The sequence below is a fragment of the Spermophilus citellus genome (genome assembly GCF_964194105.1).
Source record: "Spermophilus citellus genome assembly, chromosome: 3".
NCBI classification, from domain to species: domain Eukaryota; kingdom Metazoa; phylum Chordata; class Mammalia; order Rodentia; family Sciuridae; genus Spermophilus; species Spermophilus citellus.
The window spans coordinates 116,682,697-116,699,340 of record NC_138184.1 but is presented as its reverse complement, the minus strand read 5'-3'; the positions used below and the strand labels follow the sequence as shown (position 1 = coordinate 116,699,340).

The following is a 16,644-nucleotide window of genomic DNA, read 5'->3' as shown; positions in this document are numbered from 1 at the left end:
GCAGGTTTGGCTAAAGGCCCCAAGGCCAATCTCTATTCCCCCAGAGGCCATAGTGCTTCCTATGGCCAAGAGAGTAAGGTCACCTCTGTGAGACTTAAGAATGTAACTAACAGTTTTGAGACCCAATGTTGAAGGTAATATCGCCAACTCAGGCTGTTCTGAAAACCAGAATTCTTTGGAAGTTAATGGAAAACTCCACATGGAGGAGTACGTGGTGGAGTCTGTCCTTTAGGTATTTGCAGAGGGCTTTAACTGACAAGTAAAGATCAGGTAAACAAAGCACCCAGTGCAGAAGCAAGTCTCAAAGATAATTTACATTTATTTGCGGATGACTCTAAACACACTTCAAGCCCGGCAGAAGTTAAAGAGTCTTTTTGTTAGGTGGAGCCATTTCTTGCCAACAGCTACCAGCGGTCCCTGAAGAATACTTGAAATCATCTTCAGGCTGAGGCCCCAGTTCTGGGCAAACAGCTGGTGGGTGGATCTGGTCCTTTCACTTCCTTGGAGGTGAGAAACTACTCTTTGTTCTCGTACTTGTGCTTGATATGTTTCCACAGTTTCTGCATTTAAAAGACAAGAACCATAAACTGTAACCTGTGCTCTCACATTTTACAACTACTCCACAAACTAAGCAACTAAAACAAACTTGAGAGAAACCAGTTTCATGGTCTGATTAAAAATGTGCAGCTGTGGTGGGCAGAATGGCAGCAACACTAGGTTTGACACACAATTCTAAATATTTATAAAATACTTTGAAGCTGGAATGGACAATCCTACTTTTACAGGGAATGGAAACACATATTAAGAGAATGGCTCCGAAGAACACAATTATTAAGAAACAGCTTGCAAGCCAGGTGTGGTGGCACGTGCCTGTAATCCCAATGGCTCAGGAGGCTAAAGCAGGATGATTGCAAGTTCAAAGCCAGCCTCAGCAACTTAGTGAGACCCTATCTCAAAATAAAAAATAAAAAAAGGTTCGGCATGTGGCTCAGTGGGTTTAAATGCTGTGGGTTCAATCTGTGGTTTAAAAAAAAAAAAAAGGCCTAAAAGATGTCTCCATTCTTTGACTCCCAGGTACTACTGTCCTACGTGCACAGTTCCCAAATGTTTTACATTGAGTTTTGTTTACTCAACCTAAACTGACTGAGATTATCATTCTTTTTTTTTTCTTTTTGAGAGGGAGAGGAAGAATTTTTAATATTTATTTTTTAGTTTTTGGCAGACACAACATCTTTGTTTGTATGTGGTGCTGAGGATCGAACCCAGGCCGCACAAAGCCAGGCAAGCACGCTACTTGAGCCACATCCCCAGCCCCGAGATTATTCTTAAAAGCACAGGAAAATAGGTGGGTTGGGCTGGGGATGTGGCTCAAGCGGTAGCACACTTGCCTGGCATGCGTGCAGCCCGGGTTCGATCCTCAGCACCACATACAAACAAAGATGTTGTGTCTGCCAAAAACTAAAAAATAAATATTAAAAAAAAATCCCTCTCTTAAAAAAGAAAAAAAGAAGAAGAAGAAAAAAAAAAGGTGGGTTATGACAGCATACTTAGATGCCTTTCCAGATCAGTGGGGATGACCTATGGAAATGCTTACAATAGAACACTTGCCTAGCATGTGCCAGTCACTGGGTTTGATCCTCAGCACCACATAAAAATAAAATAAAAGTATTGTGTCCAACCATAATTGAAATAAATTAGTCTTTTTTTTTTTTTTTTTTTTAATGATGGGGCAGCAGCAACACTTTCATGTGGGCAGGAAGTTGTCCTGGCCTTGGGCAGTTTGGCATTGGTGGACAGAGCCTTCCTAGACTGTAGACGCATACAGCCTCAAATTAAAAACACAGGGAAATGGTGAACAGGACTATCTGCACCAGGCCTTTTCAAGTACAGTCACAATTTGAAGATATAAAACATGCACAGAACCTAGCACAGCGCCTGGTACACAGCAAATCTAAAAAGGTATTGCGGTTGCCTTCTTGTTTCCTTACTTTCTAAGAAAGTAATGAATGCTGTTTTTCCATTGGTACCACCTATCAGGCACTGACATTAGATCTATATTCCCTGAGGTAGTTACTATTATGATCTCTATTTTAGATTAAACTAAAGCTCAGAGAAGTTAAGTAACTTAATAGTACCGTTATCAAGTGACAAGGCCCAGTACTCCCAGATAGGCTCTTTCATTTTTCCTAGCCTCCACTCTTTTTTTTTCTTTCTCCACATTTTTTTAAATCAGTGCACTATAGTTGTACATAATGGTGGGATTTGTTATTATGTTTTCGTATATGCACACAATTTAAGAATATAATATGGCCAATATTGCTCCCCAGCTAGGCCCTACTTTTAGTCATAAATACCACGTTGCCGGCGTGGAACACCTTGGGAACTGAAAGAGCAATCCTTTAAAGGTCAACCACAGTGTCTAAGATGTCCTTTTCACGATTGTTTCAATCTGCTGTCGACACTTTCAGGAGACAAGGGTCCGGGTTCCAGCTCGGAACTGCAAATGACTTACTGGCGGTGGGGTCCTAGTAAATCCTTCGCTCTAATCTGGTTTTAGTTTCATGCAAACGGACGTGTAGGCACGTGAGGTGGGACATTATCAATACTTGAACCCCTGCAAAATGGGGTCTATGGATTTCATTCATCGTTTTAGGATTCACACCAAACCGGGCGGGGGGATATCAGTCTCTCGGCAAAAGACGCCTATGGTTTGCCCTTCTCCAGGTGAAGACAGACTGAGCCCCGTCCCAACTCCACTCCCACCGTCACCCCTCAGCGGACCCAAGGTCAGCATGGCTCAAACCCTCACCCCCTCGTTGATGTGCTCGTAGATCGCGTCCGCGCCTTGATCGAAGGCGCGCTCGAAGAACACAGCGCCCACCGCGATGGTGAGGGCGAAAGTGGAAGTCCTGCGGAACAGCAGGGAATACAACTTCGCGGTAAGCGCCGAGGCCGCCATGTTTCCGCACAGCCGAACTCGAGCCACCGCGCCTGCGCCGAGGCCGACCTCGCTCTCCAAAGGCCTCCACATGCAACGCTTTCTGGGATTTGTGGTTCCTATGAATAGACATGCTCGTCGTTTTTAACCCTGGAGGTAACTAACAACATGCACAGAAGAAAAAATATCTCATGAAATTCAGATCCTTATAGCCTAAATTTGATAATATTTATTACTCAGTTTTTTTCCCAGTCCTTCCTTGATGCTTGAATATTTTAAACTACAACTCCCAGAAGCCCTCGTGTTCCCCACCTCCTCTCACTCTGTCTCGGCTTGACTTCCCGAAGCTTTCTGGGAAGTCTGGGCCCAAGGAAGGACTACGAATACCATCAAGCAGTGCGCGACTCGAGGGCATTGGAGGAGGAGCCCGCAGCCGTCCAGCCCCGCGGAGCGAGGTACCTTCTTTGGCTGGACGTGAGGGGCGAGATCTAGTTAGTCTCTTTCCCCAGCTAGAAGGCTCGTGCTCTTGCATTTAAATCTGGGCGTCCCGCCATTTCCTGGCATGGGGAGGGGTAAAAAGTCTAAGGGAACTGAGCTTCCGGGACCCCATCTGTCTCTCCGCCACTGCCTGCCCCAAGTGCAGGCCTAGAGCTGGCAAAAGTCTACTTAGGGTCTTGGGGCCGAGCTGTTCAGCATGGCCCCAGGGGAAGGAAGGACTCGAATGCGCTTTCTCTTCTCACTTCTGGGCTTCGAATCCAAGAATGCAGGCGACCTGGGACTAGAAAGAGCTTCTTTGGAGTAGAAAGAACAGGGATTTGGGGGTAAAGTGTATTTCTCAAACGTTTTCCTCCGTGAAGAAGGCCCTGAGCTAGGGGCGCTCAATCTACTTTGTATAGGCAGATGGGGAGGGGACAGTTAACAAAATAATGCTTTGAAAAACAAGAGAATGGATGTTTAAGGTAGTAGTGGTGGTGGGAGTTTTGCCTGGGTGGCTGCCTCGAGGGTGACAGTTGACAAGAGTCCTGAATGATTATAGTAGAGGGTCAAACGGGGAAAATGTTGGTGCAAAGGCCCTGGGGTGACTGCAGTCCTGGGGTGTTTTAAAGAAAATAGGATAGACTATGAAGAGGTAGGCTGGAATCAGCTCAGTTTAGCCTTGCAACCCATGGTACGAAGTCTTATTTTTTTCTTACTTGCATTAATAAACCATTGAAGGGTTTTAAACAAGAATACTGCAAGATTTAATTTATATTTTAATGTCATCGTTCTGGATGCTCTAGGGAGAATGAATGAAGAGGGGAAATTATTGCTGGGGATCAGTTGAAGGAAGATGATGATTTAGATTAGGTTGTGGATTAGAGAAACCATCCGATTTTTTATTACTTTAGGGAATAGGGCAGACAGAACAACTGGCAGATGTGTGCAGGAAAGAGAAATGGAATTTTGACCACAAAATGACTTAAAAATCAATGGGAATGATCTTAAGTTCTGCTTTAACCACATTCCGTTTATATTGGAAGTGGAGATGTCACAGGTGAGTGGAGATCTCTCTCTCTGAAGTTTAGAGACATACGAGCCTGAGATAGGAGTCATCAGGATGGAGGGGCATTCAAAACCATGGACCAGACTTCAAGCCTGGCCCTGGCTCTTACTTGTGACCTTAATCAGGTCTGGACTTCTGGCCCTATTTAATTCATCTGTAAAGAGCAACAGTTAATTGGCCCATGCCTATATTCCCAGTTACTCTGGAGGCTGAGGCAAGAAGATCACAAGTTGTAGGACAGCCTGGGCAAATTAGCAAAACCCTGTCTCAAAATCGAAACTGAAAAGGGCTGGGAATGTATCTCAGTGATGGTGGTATAGTGCCTCTGGACTCAATCCCGATTGAGTCGGGGAAGTAACTGTAATCCCTGGTTAGGTGAAGTGTGAAATGCTCTACATCTGGGATGAATTATCATTAAAGTGTTATTTACTATTTGCAATGCATCCTGGTAACTCCTTGGGGCAGAAAATAGTGAGCCTGAAGGAAAAGATTACTTACTTCTTGCTCATCACCTGCAACAAACAAACCTGGCTGATGGACAGTTCAGAGGCAATTATTTTAGGTGGGATGAATAGGGAAGAACACAGGGAGTGAAAGATATGGCTTATTCTCCTTTTTTTAATTTTTTTTTATCTTTTAAACTGAAATTCTCATTTTGGAATAACAATTTTTATTTATTTATTTTTTGATACTGGAGATTTAATCCAGGTGCACTTTCACCACTGAGCTACGTTCTCAGCCCTTTTTATTTTTTATTTTGAGATAAGGCCTTGCTGAGTTTCTGAGGCTGGCCTTGAACTTGCAATCTTCCTGTCTCAGCCTCCCTAGTCACTGGGATCACAGGCATGCACCACCAGGCCCGGCAGAATAACAGGTTTGTTTTTTTGGTACTGGGGATTCAACTCAGGGGCACTCAACCACTGAGCCACATCCCCAACCCTATTTTGTATTTTATTTAGAGACAGGGTCTCACCGAATTGCTTAGCGCCTCACCGTTGCTGAGGCTGGCTTTGAACCCATGATTCTCCTGTCTCAGCCTCCAGAGCTGCTTGGGTTACAGGCATGTGCCACTGCACCTGGCCAGAATAACAGTTTTTAAAAACCTAATTATCTTTAAGCCTTCACTTTCAACTTAGGAATTATTATTCTGTACATAAATCTAGAAAAGTAAGAAAAATGGCCTTCACTTTTCCTTTGATGTTTGATCTCAAGTTTAACAAACTAAATTCCTTTAAATACTCAGCCCTATTTGCAGCTTAATTACATTTCCTTAAACATTTTAACTCCATTTATAAATTTAATATATTTGATTTTCTTTTTAAGTACTTAGATGTATAACCTAACAAGCTCAATATCCCCAAGGATACTTGGTTACTAGAAAATCTGATTAATTAAACTTATAAACATACTGAATTTCAAGTTCTTGTAAACAATTTAATACTTTTTACAGACTTAGTAAAATTTTCTTGTCAGTGGCTTTTGTCTGTCTAAAAAATATAGGCTCTTTGTCTGACATGAATTCAGAATATGGGGGCTTCCTTAACTAACCTTTGTAGCATCCTGGGTGATTCTAATAGACAGCCAGTGTTCCAATTATTGCTAACCTCTCAAACTAAAATCACAAGTCTAATATCAATTATTGACATATATTATATCAATTACTTAACTGTACATTTTAACTTTTATACCTTAAATCAGAATCACAATGCTTATCTGTTAAATATTTAATGTCAAATTCTTTTCAATATTACTGATACTTTTTTTTTTTTTTTTTTGTATTAGGAGATCGAACCTGGGGTGCTTTACCACTGAGCTACATCCCCACATCTTCAGCCCTTTTTATTTTTTGAAACAGAGTCTTGCTAAGTTGCTGAGGCTGACCTTGAACTTGTGATTCTCCTTTCTCAGCCTCCTGAGTTACTGAAATTTCAGGTGTTCACCACCATGCCAAGCAATGTTACAGATACTTTTGGTCCTGGGGATTGAACCTAGGGGTGCTTAACTACTGAGCCACATCCTCACATCCGCCCTCCTTTTTAAAATTTGAGACACAGTCTCACTAGGTTTCTTAGGGCTTAGTAAGTTGCTGAAGCTAGCCTTGAACTTGGAATCCTCCTGCCTCAGTCTCCCAAGTCATTGGAATTACAGTCATACACCACCTAAATACCAATTACATGCTGATTTTTACTAGACTTAGTTCAGGAACCTTAGTACAGTGAACTTGATTTACTCTTCCACCTCTGTTTTCAATTCAGAACTTTTCTGGAGTATATGACAAGACACTTATCCAGTAGAAAATAATTTCTTACTCTGTAAATTGTGCTTTGCATCTAATTGAGATTACCATTTCAGTGAGCTGAGTTCATTTGTAATCAGACTGATTTCTGTCTGCTGGGACACAAATCCAGGGCTGGAGATGTTTACTGGGAATGACTCCCCACCATAGACTGCCTTTGGGAGTCAAGGGGAGATTCTTTCTACAGGGTTTTCTTTCTTAGAAGATCCTTACTAGGGGTACTGGACTTACTAGTTAAAATGCACGTTTCTGAGTCCCCTTCCAGATTTGTTAATTCAGGATTTCTGAGGGCTTGACCCTTACCCAGGAGAAATGTGGTGGGGATTGAGCCCAGGGCCTCATGCATGCTAGGAAGCACTCTACTGATGAGCTACATGCCCATCCCTGAAGACTTCATTTTTAAAATGGTTCCCCCCTGGGAGACATGGAAAATTTTGAGCAGGGGTGATTTAAGAGAGTTGATCTGATGCAACCCAGGTGGGTAAACTGAGGAAGCTGGTCCAGATGTGAAGGGGTGGGATTTGACTTGGACAGCAGGAACAGTGGTAACAGAGGGTCAGATGGTATTTGAAGCCCAGACTGGGAGCAGAAGAAGGAGGATACAAGGCAATTCTAAGTCCATGTATCTCTTTTAGAAGTCTCTTCCAGACTATTTTTATCTTTTCTATTTGGAAACTGAGCTCCTGGGACCTGTAACTGTTTAATGAGAAACTCTTGTCTTCAGCCTGTAGTCCCTGGAGCCCAGATTTGGGCTCAGCCAACTTTTCACTGGGCCTTGGGGCATGCTAGGCCAGGTTGAGTTGGAATATCAGGGCTTACCCTGTCAGTTTTCAGCCAGAAGCCAAGGGAACTGTCTATTCTGTCCCTTTCAACCACCAGACCTAACTGATTTATTCAGGCAAATCAGGTCCCTGGAACCATCCCTGGCAGTCTCCTGAGGGAGGGAGAAGGAATAGGATTTATTCTTGCCTTGTAGATTTCGTGTGTGTGTGTGTGTGTGTGTGTGTGTGTGTGTGTGTGTGTGTTGCTGGGGATCAAAGCCAGGGCTTCATACATATTAGGCAAGAGCTCTCCCACTGAGCCACATCCCCAGCATCCACATTTTTTAAGGGATTTCCGATTTTAAAACAATACAACTAAATGTAGAAACTGCTTAGAAAAATGGAAAAACACAAAATGAAAAAAGAAAAAGATCCACATGTAATCCTATTACCCAGACATAAGCCCAGTAAATATTGTGTCTGTTCTAGTCTTTGTATATATGGGAAGAGGAGTCTTTCTCCTTAAAACAGTAGTATCATTGTACATACTTATGTGATAATGAGCCATTTTATTTATTTATTGCTTTCATTTAACAATATAGAATGAACAATTGTTTAAATGAAGAAATATTTCCTTTGACTTGATTTTTTTTTTAAGTACTAGAGATTGAACTTAGGGTGCTGTATCACTGAACTATATCCCCAGCCCTTTTTATTTTTTATTCTGAGACAGGGTCTCTTTAAGTTGACCAGGTTGGCCTCAAATTTCCTGTTATCCTGCCTCACACTCAAGTCATTGGGATTGTTGGCATGTGCCACTGTGCCTGGCTTTTGCCTTTTTAATAGCTGTATGGGGTATCATTGAACCGATTGGCCCATACCCTACTCTTTTTTTTTAATATTTATTTTTTAGGTATATATAGATGGACACAACACAATGCCTTTATTTTTATGTGGTACTGAGGATCGAACCCAGGTCCCACCCATCCTAGGTGAGCGTTCTACCACTGAGCCACAATCCCAGCCCACCATACCCTACTCTTGATCCTTGCCAAATGTGAGCTTTCTATGGCCACAATTTTTTTTTTCAGGGTAAGATGAGAATAATAACAGAATTGACATCTCAGGCTTTGTGTACATCATCATTAAACCCTTGTCCCCACCTCATGCAAGACTGAGCAGTGGCTAAGTGCCTAGCATTTAGTGAGCAGTGGATAACTTCTCTTCCTATTGCTGTACATTAGGTTTCTGTTTTAGGATAAATTACATTTGTTCTGATCATTGGGGTACAGATTGAGTATCCCTTATCCAAAATACTTGAGGCCAGAAGCATTTCATATTTCAGAATCTTTCAGATTTTGGATTATTTGCATAAACTTTAACAGTTGAGCATCCCTAATCTGAAAACCTGAAATATGAAACTTTTTGAGCATCATGTCAGTTCTCCAAGTTTTGAATTTTGGAGCATTTTGGATTTCAGGTTTTTATATTTGGGATACTCAATCTGTACCCAAGAATTTTGTGATTGTTTCTGACCATTCCTCTCCACATGGGCCTCACCATAGGGCTGCTTACCATGTGGCAGCTGATGTCCCCTAGATGAAGTGATCTGAGAAGGAAGTTGCAGTGTCTTAGAGGAACTGGATACAGGTGCTTACTTGGTACTACTGGGCACAAAGTGGTACCAAGTGAGCCTACTACGGGTATCAGGGATATATCTGCTACCCCCAGCACATAGTCAGTCTACATTTTTGTGAGAGCAAGGCCTCTGTGGTGAGATGTGAACCATTTTCTGGCAGAGATAAAGTGCTGAGCAAATGTTTGGCTGGTCAATGAATGAATGAAAAGGGACCTATGGAACCTTGGGGTTGTGCATGTGGGAGTGGGAACAGGGGCCTCCTTTGACTTGACTTAGGGGTATTTTGGGATATGGAGCTCTTTGTTCCTGTAGCTGCCACAGATCTTAATTTTTTCATTCATTTATACCACTGTATTGGTTATCTCCTGCCACATAACAAATTACCCCAAAACTTAATGACTTAAAACAACAAACATTTATTATTTCCTGCTGTTTCTCAGGATCAGGAATTTGGGAGGGTCTTCAAGCTTTCTCACTATTATACTCAGCCTTTTTATTGCTGTGACCAAAAGACATGATATGAAGAATTTTAGAGGAGGAAAAGTTTGGGGCGCATAGCTTTAGCAGTCTCAGTCTGTAGACAACCAGCTCCATTGCTCTGGGCCCAAGATGAGGCAGAACAGCAGCATGGTGGGAGAATGTGAAGGAGGAAAGCAGCTCGGGACATGAGAGTCAGGAAGCAGAGAGCGAGCTCCACTCAACAACAACAAAATATGAGTCCCAAATGCACACCCCCAGTCATCTACCTCCTCCAGCTACACCCTACTGCCTACAGTTATTACTCAGTTAATCCACTTAAGTGGATTAGCACAGTGACAGTGATGAGATTAAGGCTTTCATAAGCCAGTCATTTTACCTCTGAACTTTTTGCACTAACACATGAGCTTTTGGGGGACACCTCATATCTGAACTATAACACTCAGCTGTTGGCAGGGGTCTCAGTTCTCTCCACATGGGCCTCACCATAGGGCTGCTTACCATGTGGCAGCTTACGTCCTCTAGATAAAAGTGATCAGAGAAAGACTGAGAAGGAAGCTGCAGTGTGTTTTATAACCTGCCCATGGAAATGGCGTACCATCACCTCTCTTCTCTAGCTCACACAGACTAACCTCTGATGCAGCTCTTGAGGGATCATACAAAGTGGAAAAATCAGGAAGGAGGATCCCTGGGGGCCATGGAGCCTGGCTGCCATCTCCACAAATGCACAGTGAGCACTATTTGTGTGCCAGAAACTGTGCTCAGCACCCAGCACTCATGACTGAGTGCTCATAGTCATCTTTTAGAATAGCATTATTACTCCTGTCTTCCAGATGAGATGCAAAGGGTGATTAGTTTGTTGAGATTTATACAGTCAGTGTCAGGGATGAAATTCAGACCTGGGTTGGTTGATACTGCTTGACTTATGGTTACCTCCTGATACATCCATTGTAAATTGAAAATATGGTAAATCAAAAACGCATTTAAAGTGCTGGGAGTGTGGCTCAAGGTTAGAGCACTTGCCAAGCATTCATGAGCCTCTGGGTTCAATCCCCAGCACCATACACCCCCCCCCCCAATACATTTGATACAGCTAACTTACCAAGCCTCCCAACTTAGCAGCACAGTATATTGTGTAGAGTCAGGTCGTTTCCTGTTGTGCCAGCAGCACTGACTGGGAGCTGTGGTGCACCGTTGGAGCCCAGCGTCGTACTACATTATAAAGTCAAAAATCCAAAGCTGAACCATTGTAAGTTGAGGACTATCTGTGTTTAAGGAAAAATAACTTCCAAGGCTAGACCAGGGTGGTCTGCGTGACTTCAGGAGACTGTCACCCTCTCTGTTTTCCAGTCTGTCATCTGCCACCCTAGTCTAGCATTGCTCGGAGGATTTTGGAATCAGCCTGCTTAGATCCTGGCCCTATCCCAGACCTGCTGAGTTTGAAATTTCTGTGGGTGGGGCTCCCACTACCTTAGACTGCTATGAATAAGATGAAGCACCTCACCCCAAAATGGGCAGGAAGCAAACATCCAAACAAGGTCAGAATGAGAAAGCTGTGTAGTTGCAGTTAAACACTGGGACATCTGAAGGATGCCCCTAACATATGGGAGCTTGCCAATGTCTTGGCTGGGCACAAGATCACGAGCCACCACACACCTTGTAGATTCAAACAGCAATTCTTTATTCCCGAACTCACACTGGCCTCTACACACGTTCTGGGGAAATCCAAGTTCTGCTGCCGCCCGATTCACCTACTCCACAAGGCTTTTTTCCAAATACTTTCTGAATCTCACGGGAACTCAGGCAGCAGGAACGCCCTATTCCCAGCAGCAATAATCTTCAACCTCCAACTTCCCTAAAACTCATATTGTCTTAAACCGGGAACGCCCTAAACCCAAGGAGCGGGGATACTTCCTCAAACCTGCAGGATACACCCTAATCCTGAATCCACCCTGGTCCTTGAGCAGGGTCACCTTTCTCAAACACACATGCAATGTCACAGCAAAATTCCAAGGCAAGTCCATTTAACATGGGGTACGCTGGCAAGGAAATTTTGATGCATCATTCCTACTTGGCAATGGCCCTCAGCAGGAGCTCCTGTCAGGAAAGACATCTGCATTTTCTTGGCACTTCTGTTGGAGCAGGGGCCCGAGCAGGCTGTTGGTGGGCCACCCCCACAGGGCAATTCTGTTGCCATCAAACTCCAGACGGCAGACATACGTGGCACCAGGACATTTCCGTGCTCCTAGTGGGTGTGCAATAAAGCTGTCCTCTGGCTGTGGTTTACTGTTTACCTGGACTCTGGTGGTGCCATAATTAGAAGAAATGACAGGTGAGCTTGAGGACAGCATGTGGTGAGCACAAGTCCAGGATAATTACAGTGTGCATCCCAGCGCTTGGCCAAGGCCAAGCTGTTGGCTTATTTTAGCCCTGTGCCAAAGCCAGCTCTGTCCCTGAGATGCACACAATGAAGTGAACCAAGAGAATGATGAAGTACAAATGTCTGCCCTGCAGCAGCCTCATAGTGGGGCAGGAAGAGAATGGGCTCTGGGGTCCGCCAGACCCAAGAATGAATGTTGGCTCTGGGTGCCTTGACGGTGGGGCCTCCAGCATGTACCTTTGCGACATTGTGGTGAAGACTCCAAGAGATGGAATGGGGGGTTCTCAGCATTGCTAACCCAGAATTCAAGAGAAGACATTAGTACTGGTACAAGCATCATTGTTATTGACACTACTTTTTACCATTATTTTGTATCTCTCCTGCCCATGGCTGTGAGTAGATTATAAGTATTTCTGAGGCTGTTTCCTTATCTTCAAAGGACCCCACGCTGTCTACTCAGAGGACTTGATGAGGATTACACAAATCTGAAGTGATTTCCCCTCACCTCACCTCCAGTCTCTTTTCTTCCCTATTCTTCCCCTCAGTGTCTCAAATAGTAGGTCATCATTTCTTTGAGTCCAGAGGGCTGAAATCAGGTGCCAGGAGATAGCCAAATGAGGATTAAGTCAGTAGACCAGGTTCCATGGGCAACGGCACAGTGGAGCAGGCCAGGGCTCTGGTGGACACAGACGTCCTGTGAGATGAAGCTAGGTGGCAGTGAGAGAACTTCGGGGCTTTCCTTGTCTCTCCTGCGAGCTCTTCATCTTTATACCCAGATGGTTGAGAAGAGGGCCTGGGAAGTACTGGCATTGAGCAGAGTGGGAGTCCTTAACTTTTGCAGGCTGCTTGCTCCTTCATTCCACAAGCAGCAGGGGGCCCTGGAGTAGGCCAGGCCCTGTTCCAGGTGCTGGGGAGCAGGGGTCGGTCGGATAGACAGCTCTGCCCATGAGAAGCCTGTGTGCTAGTGGAGGAAGCAGGTCCTCAGGACAGTGATCAGCATGTGAGGAGACATGCTATAGAAAACAGCCAGGTGTAAGAGGGGCCAGGGGCCTGTGGCATGGACTTTGCAGTTATGTTTTCCTGCCTTCTGTATTTTTGTTTTGAGAAAGGGTCTTCGTAAGTTTCCCTGGTGGCCTTGCTCTTGTGATCCTCCTGCCTCAGCATTCCAAGTGGCTGGGATTATAGTTGTGCACCATGGTACCCTGCTGATCACAGTTTTAAATTGGCGTCAGGGTGTGCTTACCAAGTGGGTGAGGGAATGAGTACCTGGGTGATACCATAAACCGAAGTAGTTTGGGGGAACATAGGGCTTTGCACATGCTAGGCAAGGGTTCTACCACTCAGCTCTAGCCCTACATCTCCATTCTCGAGCACTTACTGTATGTTGTTGCTTTATATCCATGGTCCTTTTTGTCAAAACACTGAGAATTTTTTCATCATTATTATTCCCTAAGCAATATAGTACAACAACCATTTTCATGGCTTTTACATTGTATTAGGTATTATAAATATTCTAGAGATGATTTAAAGTATGTGGAAAAATTGTGTAGGTTATATGCAAATATACCATTTTATACAAGGGTCTAGAACATCAAAGGATTTTGATATCCATGAGGGTCCTGAAACCAATCCCTTATGGATACTGAAGGATGACAGTGACCTTGGTAAATTCTCTGCAGCTGTGGGATCCTTGTTTTATAACCAAAGACAGACTCAAAGACATGAAATAACTTTCAGAGATCACACAAGTGTAAATGGCAGAACTGGAATTCAAATCCAGACCTATGTGACCCCAGAGAGTTATCCTGCTCGCATCCCTGTGCCTCTTGGCTATGAGGAGCCAGCTCTGGCACCTGGCAAAGCTCTGGGAAGTCAGCAAATGTTGTCTCAGCCATAGACCTGTCCCTGGAAGTGAGTTGGTGGCACCACCTGTGTTCCCAGTGGGAAAGTGGGGCTAGATCATTCTGTGTTCTAGACAGGGGACAGGGGCTTGCTCACATGCTGCTAAACACACCACCCTCAGAGGATGAGGATGAATCATAGCAGAGGAGGCCAGCTTAGTCAGCACTCCCTGCTGGTGTTTGGGCCCCACCACCTAGAGATGCTTCAGCTGTCCCCGTCTATCCCTGTCCCTGGACCCTTACTCAGGGTCCCTGGCCCCCACTCAGGGCTGCAGTGTGGTAGTATTGGTTGTCTTGTGCAGACGCCTGGCTAGCAGGTGAGTTGGAGCTGAAATTGGCCAACATTCTGTTTGTCAAGGTATGCAGCTGGCAAGACACTGTGTCTGTCGAAAGGCTTCTGCAGGTCTCACCTTTTCCTAATGTGCACTAAAGCGGGAGGCAGTTGGCAGTTGGTGTAGAAGTTGGTGATTAGGGCGGTGACCTTGCAGAAGCCAATTCCTGCCCAGGAATTGGGCTTTGGACACATGACTATGGGGACAAGTTCATGAGGTAAGTGGGAAACACGGGCCCCCAGTGCCATCTGCAGGCAGAGGGGTTCTGCAGAGCTATTGTGCAGTACAGGGGACTGGTCCTACCATGGAAGTGGAGGTTACAGTTTCATTTCTGCCTCTTGTGCTGTGGGCTTTGGGGGACTCACTTCCCCTCTCCTGGCTTCCCTTTCCTCATTTGTAATGTGGACCAGCTGGCCCCAGAGGTCAGTTGGGCACTGACATTCAGTTTCTTGTCTGAGCCTTTGTTTTCTGGAAGCCAATAATAAGGATGGTGATGGCCAACATTCCTTGAGCATCTCTAATGGACTCAGCTCTGTGCATGCACGTGGATGATCTGATCCTCACAGCAACCCCTTGAGGAGTATGGCTATCATAGCATTAACTGAGGCCAGAAGTTAAATAATGATCAAGATCACCAAATTACAAAGCAGGATTTAAGCCCTGAGGTCGACTCCAGAGCCCAGCCCTTATTCCTTGCCTCATGCAGCCTAGCTGTATGAGGCCATATAATTGCAGGGCCTTGTGCTCAATGCTGTCCCCAGCTGGGACAAGTGGGCAAAAGGCACTATCATGGGCATGTTCTCATCTGATCAGTGGATATTAGAAATGCAGAGGTCCTTAGAGATCACCAGCCAGCCTCTTGCCACTTTACACATAGGGCAGCTAAGGCCCAGAGAGGGCAAATGATGGACACAGTCTCACCTGGCAGAGCTGGAACTAGAATGTGGGGTCCTGTAGACCTATAGACCTGACCAGGATGGGCAGACATTTGCCTGTGGCCTCAGTTTCCTGGTGAGTTGGGGTTTGGGACAGTTAGTTAGATAGCATGAACAGACCTTCCCACCCTGAAGCTTTCTTTGCTCTTCTTATACATGTGACCCAGGGAACTTCACAGCACATCTCTGAACCTGAGTTTTCCCATTCGTAAGTAGGTTTATAATATATACCTCTTAGAGTTCAAAGAGCCAGCATGGTCCTGGGAGTGTAATGAGTGATTAATGAAGGAAAACTGCCATTGGTCTGATTTGTTGGAGGAGACTTGGATTGAGTGATTAGGAGTGTGGGCCTTGCTGCCTGGTTATAAGCCCAGCTCAGATGCTTTCTAGTGGTGTGATCTTGACCAAGTCACTTCACATCTTGGAGTCTCTATGCCCTCATCTGAAAAGGCATCATAGGTCCTATTTCCACAGGTTATCCTGAGGATCAAATGAGATGATGTATATATTTCTTAGCATGGTGCTAGAGCATAGTAGGTGCTCAATAAACTACTAACTCTAACAATAGTTTAACACTTATTGAATACTTGCTAGTCAATTAGTGGTCTTTGTTATTTTATTTATTTATTTAGTGGTGCTGGGGATCAATCCCAGGGCCTTGCACATGCTAGTCAAATGCTCTATAGCTGAGCTACATCCCCAGCCTTAATAATCCATTCGCATTAATAAACTTCTCTGTACACTTCTGAAATAATCAGATCATTTAGACCCACTGCCTCATATTCTCACAGTGAAATAGAGTCCTAGAGAGGACAGTGACTTGCCCAAGGTTACACAGCCAGCTTCTCAGTGCCTTGTGTGGTCCAGCTCAGTCTGCTTCAGAGCCATTGTTTGAGTCAGTCTCCCAGAGGGACACTCCCCTCCTCCGCTCCCTTCCCCATTACTCTCCAGAATCAGCTGCTCCTTGGAGCTTCAAGCTCCATGAATGGTTTGGTTAAGCACTCGGCCATTAAGTGTTCATCTCTTACAATTTCAATCCAATTCCTATAAGTTTATTGGCAAGACGGAATGTATTAGAGCTGCCAAATTTAATATATCAAGTCCGCATGTCTGAGATGTGGTTTCTCAGCAGTAATGGGAGAAGAGAGATTTTATACGTTTTCATTTGGAATGACTGGCTGTTCCTGATCCCATTACAGCCCCTGACTTAATGACTGCTGCCCCTGTCTGCTGCAGAAGCAACTTTTTCCATCAACCTGCTTGGCTGTCTGGACTGCCCAGAATTCTTGTTTGTCTCTGCATCTATCCCTAGTCTTTTCTTCCCAAGAAGCATTCCCCCATCTGTCCCCTCTACCTCCCCACTCATCCGTCTGCTCTGTGGCTCAGGTCCCAGCTTCATCCTTATTTGCCAGGTCCTGGGAATCTGGGATTTTGGCTGCCAG

General features: G+C 44.6%; 2 protein-coding genes across 6 annotated transcripts in view; one reads left to right on the top strand and one right to left on the bottom strand.

The window, feature by feature from the left end:
- Positions 1–301: 301 nt before the first annotated feature.
- Positions 302–3,002, bottom strand: UQCR10 (ubiquinol-cytochrome c reductase, complex III subunit X). Its single transcript, XM_081285749.1, has 2 exons — positions 2,810–3,002; positions 302–560 (listed from the first exon to the last, which is right to left on the bottom strand). The coding sequence occupies exons 1-2, from the start codon at positions 2,957–2,959 to the stop codon at positions 516–518; spliced, it is 195 nt and encodes a 64-aa protein (XP_081141875.1). The 5' UTR covers positions 2,960–3,002; the 3' UTR covers positions 302–515.
- A 296-nt stretch (positions 3,003–3,298) lies between these two features.
- ZMAT5 (zinc finger matrin-type 5) overlaps positions 3,299–16,644 on the top strand; it is a 30,697-nt gene continuing 17,351 nt past the window's right edge. For 2 of the 5 annotated variants that reach the window (XM_081285744.1, XM_081285747.1), the window contains exon 1: positions 3,299–3,393. The gene's annotated coding sequence lies outside the window, so the exon portion shown is untranslated. Of the gene's footprint in view, positions 3,455–4,326; positions 4,473–16,644 lie in introns of all 5 variants that reach the window. The other 3 variants (XM_081285746.1, XM_081285748.1, XM_081285745.1) reach the window with 3 other exon arrangements.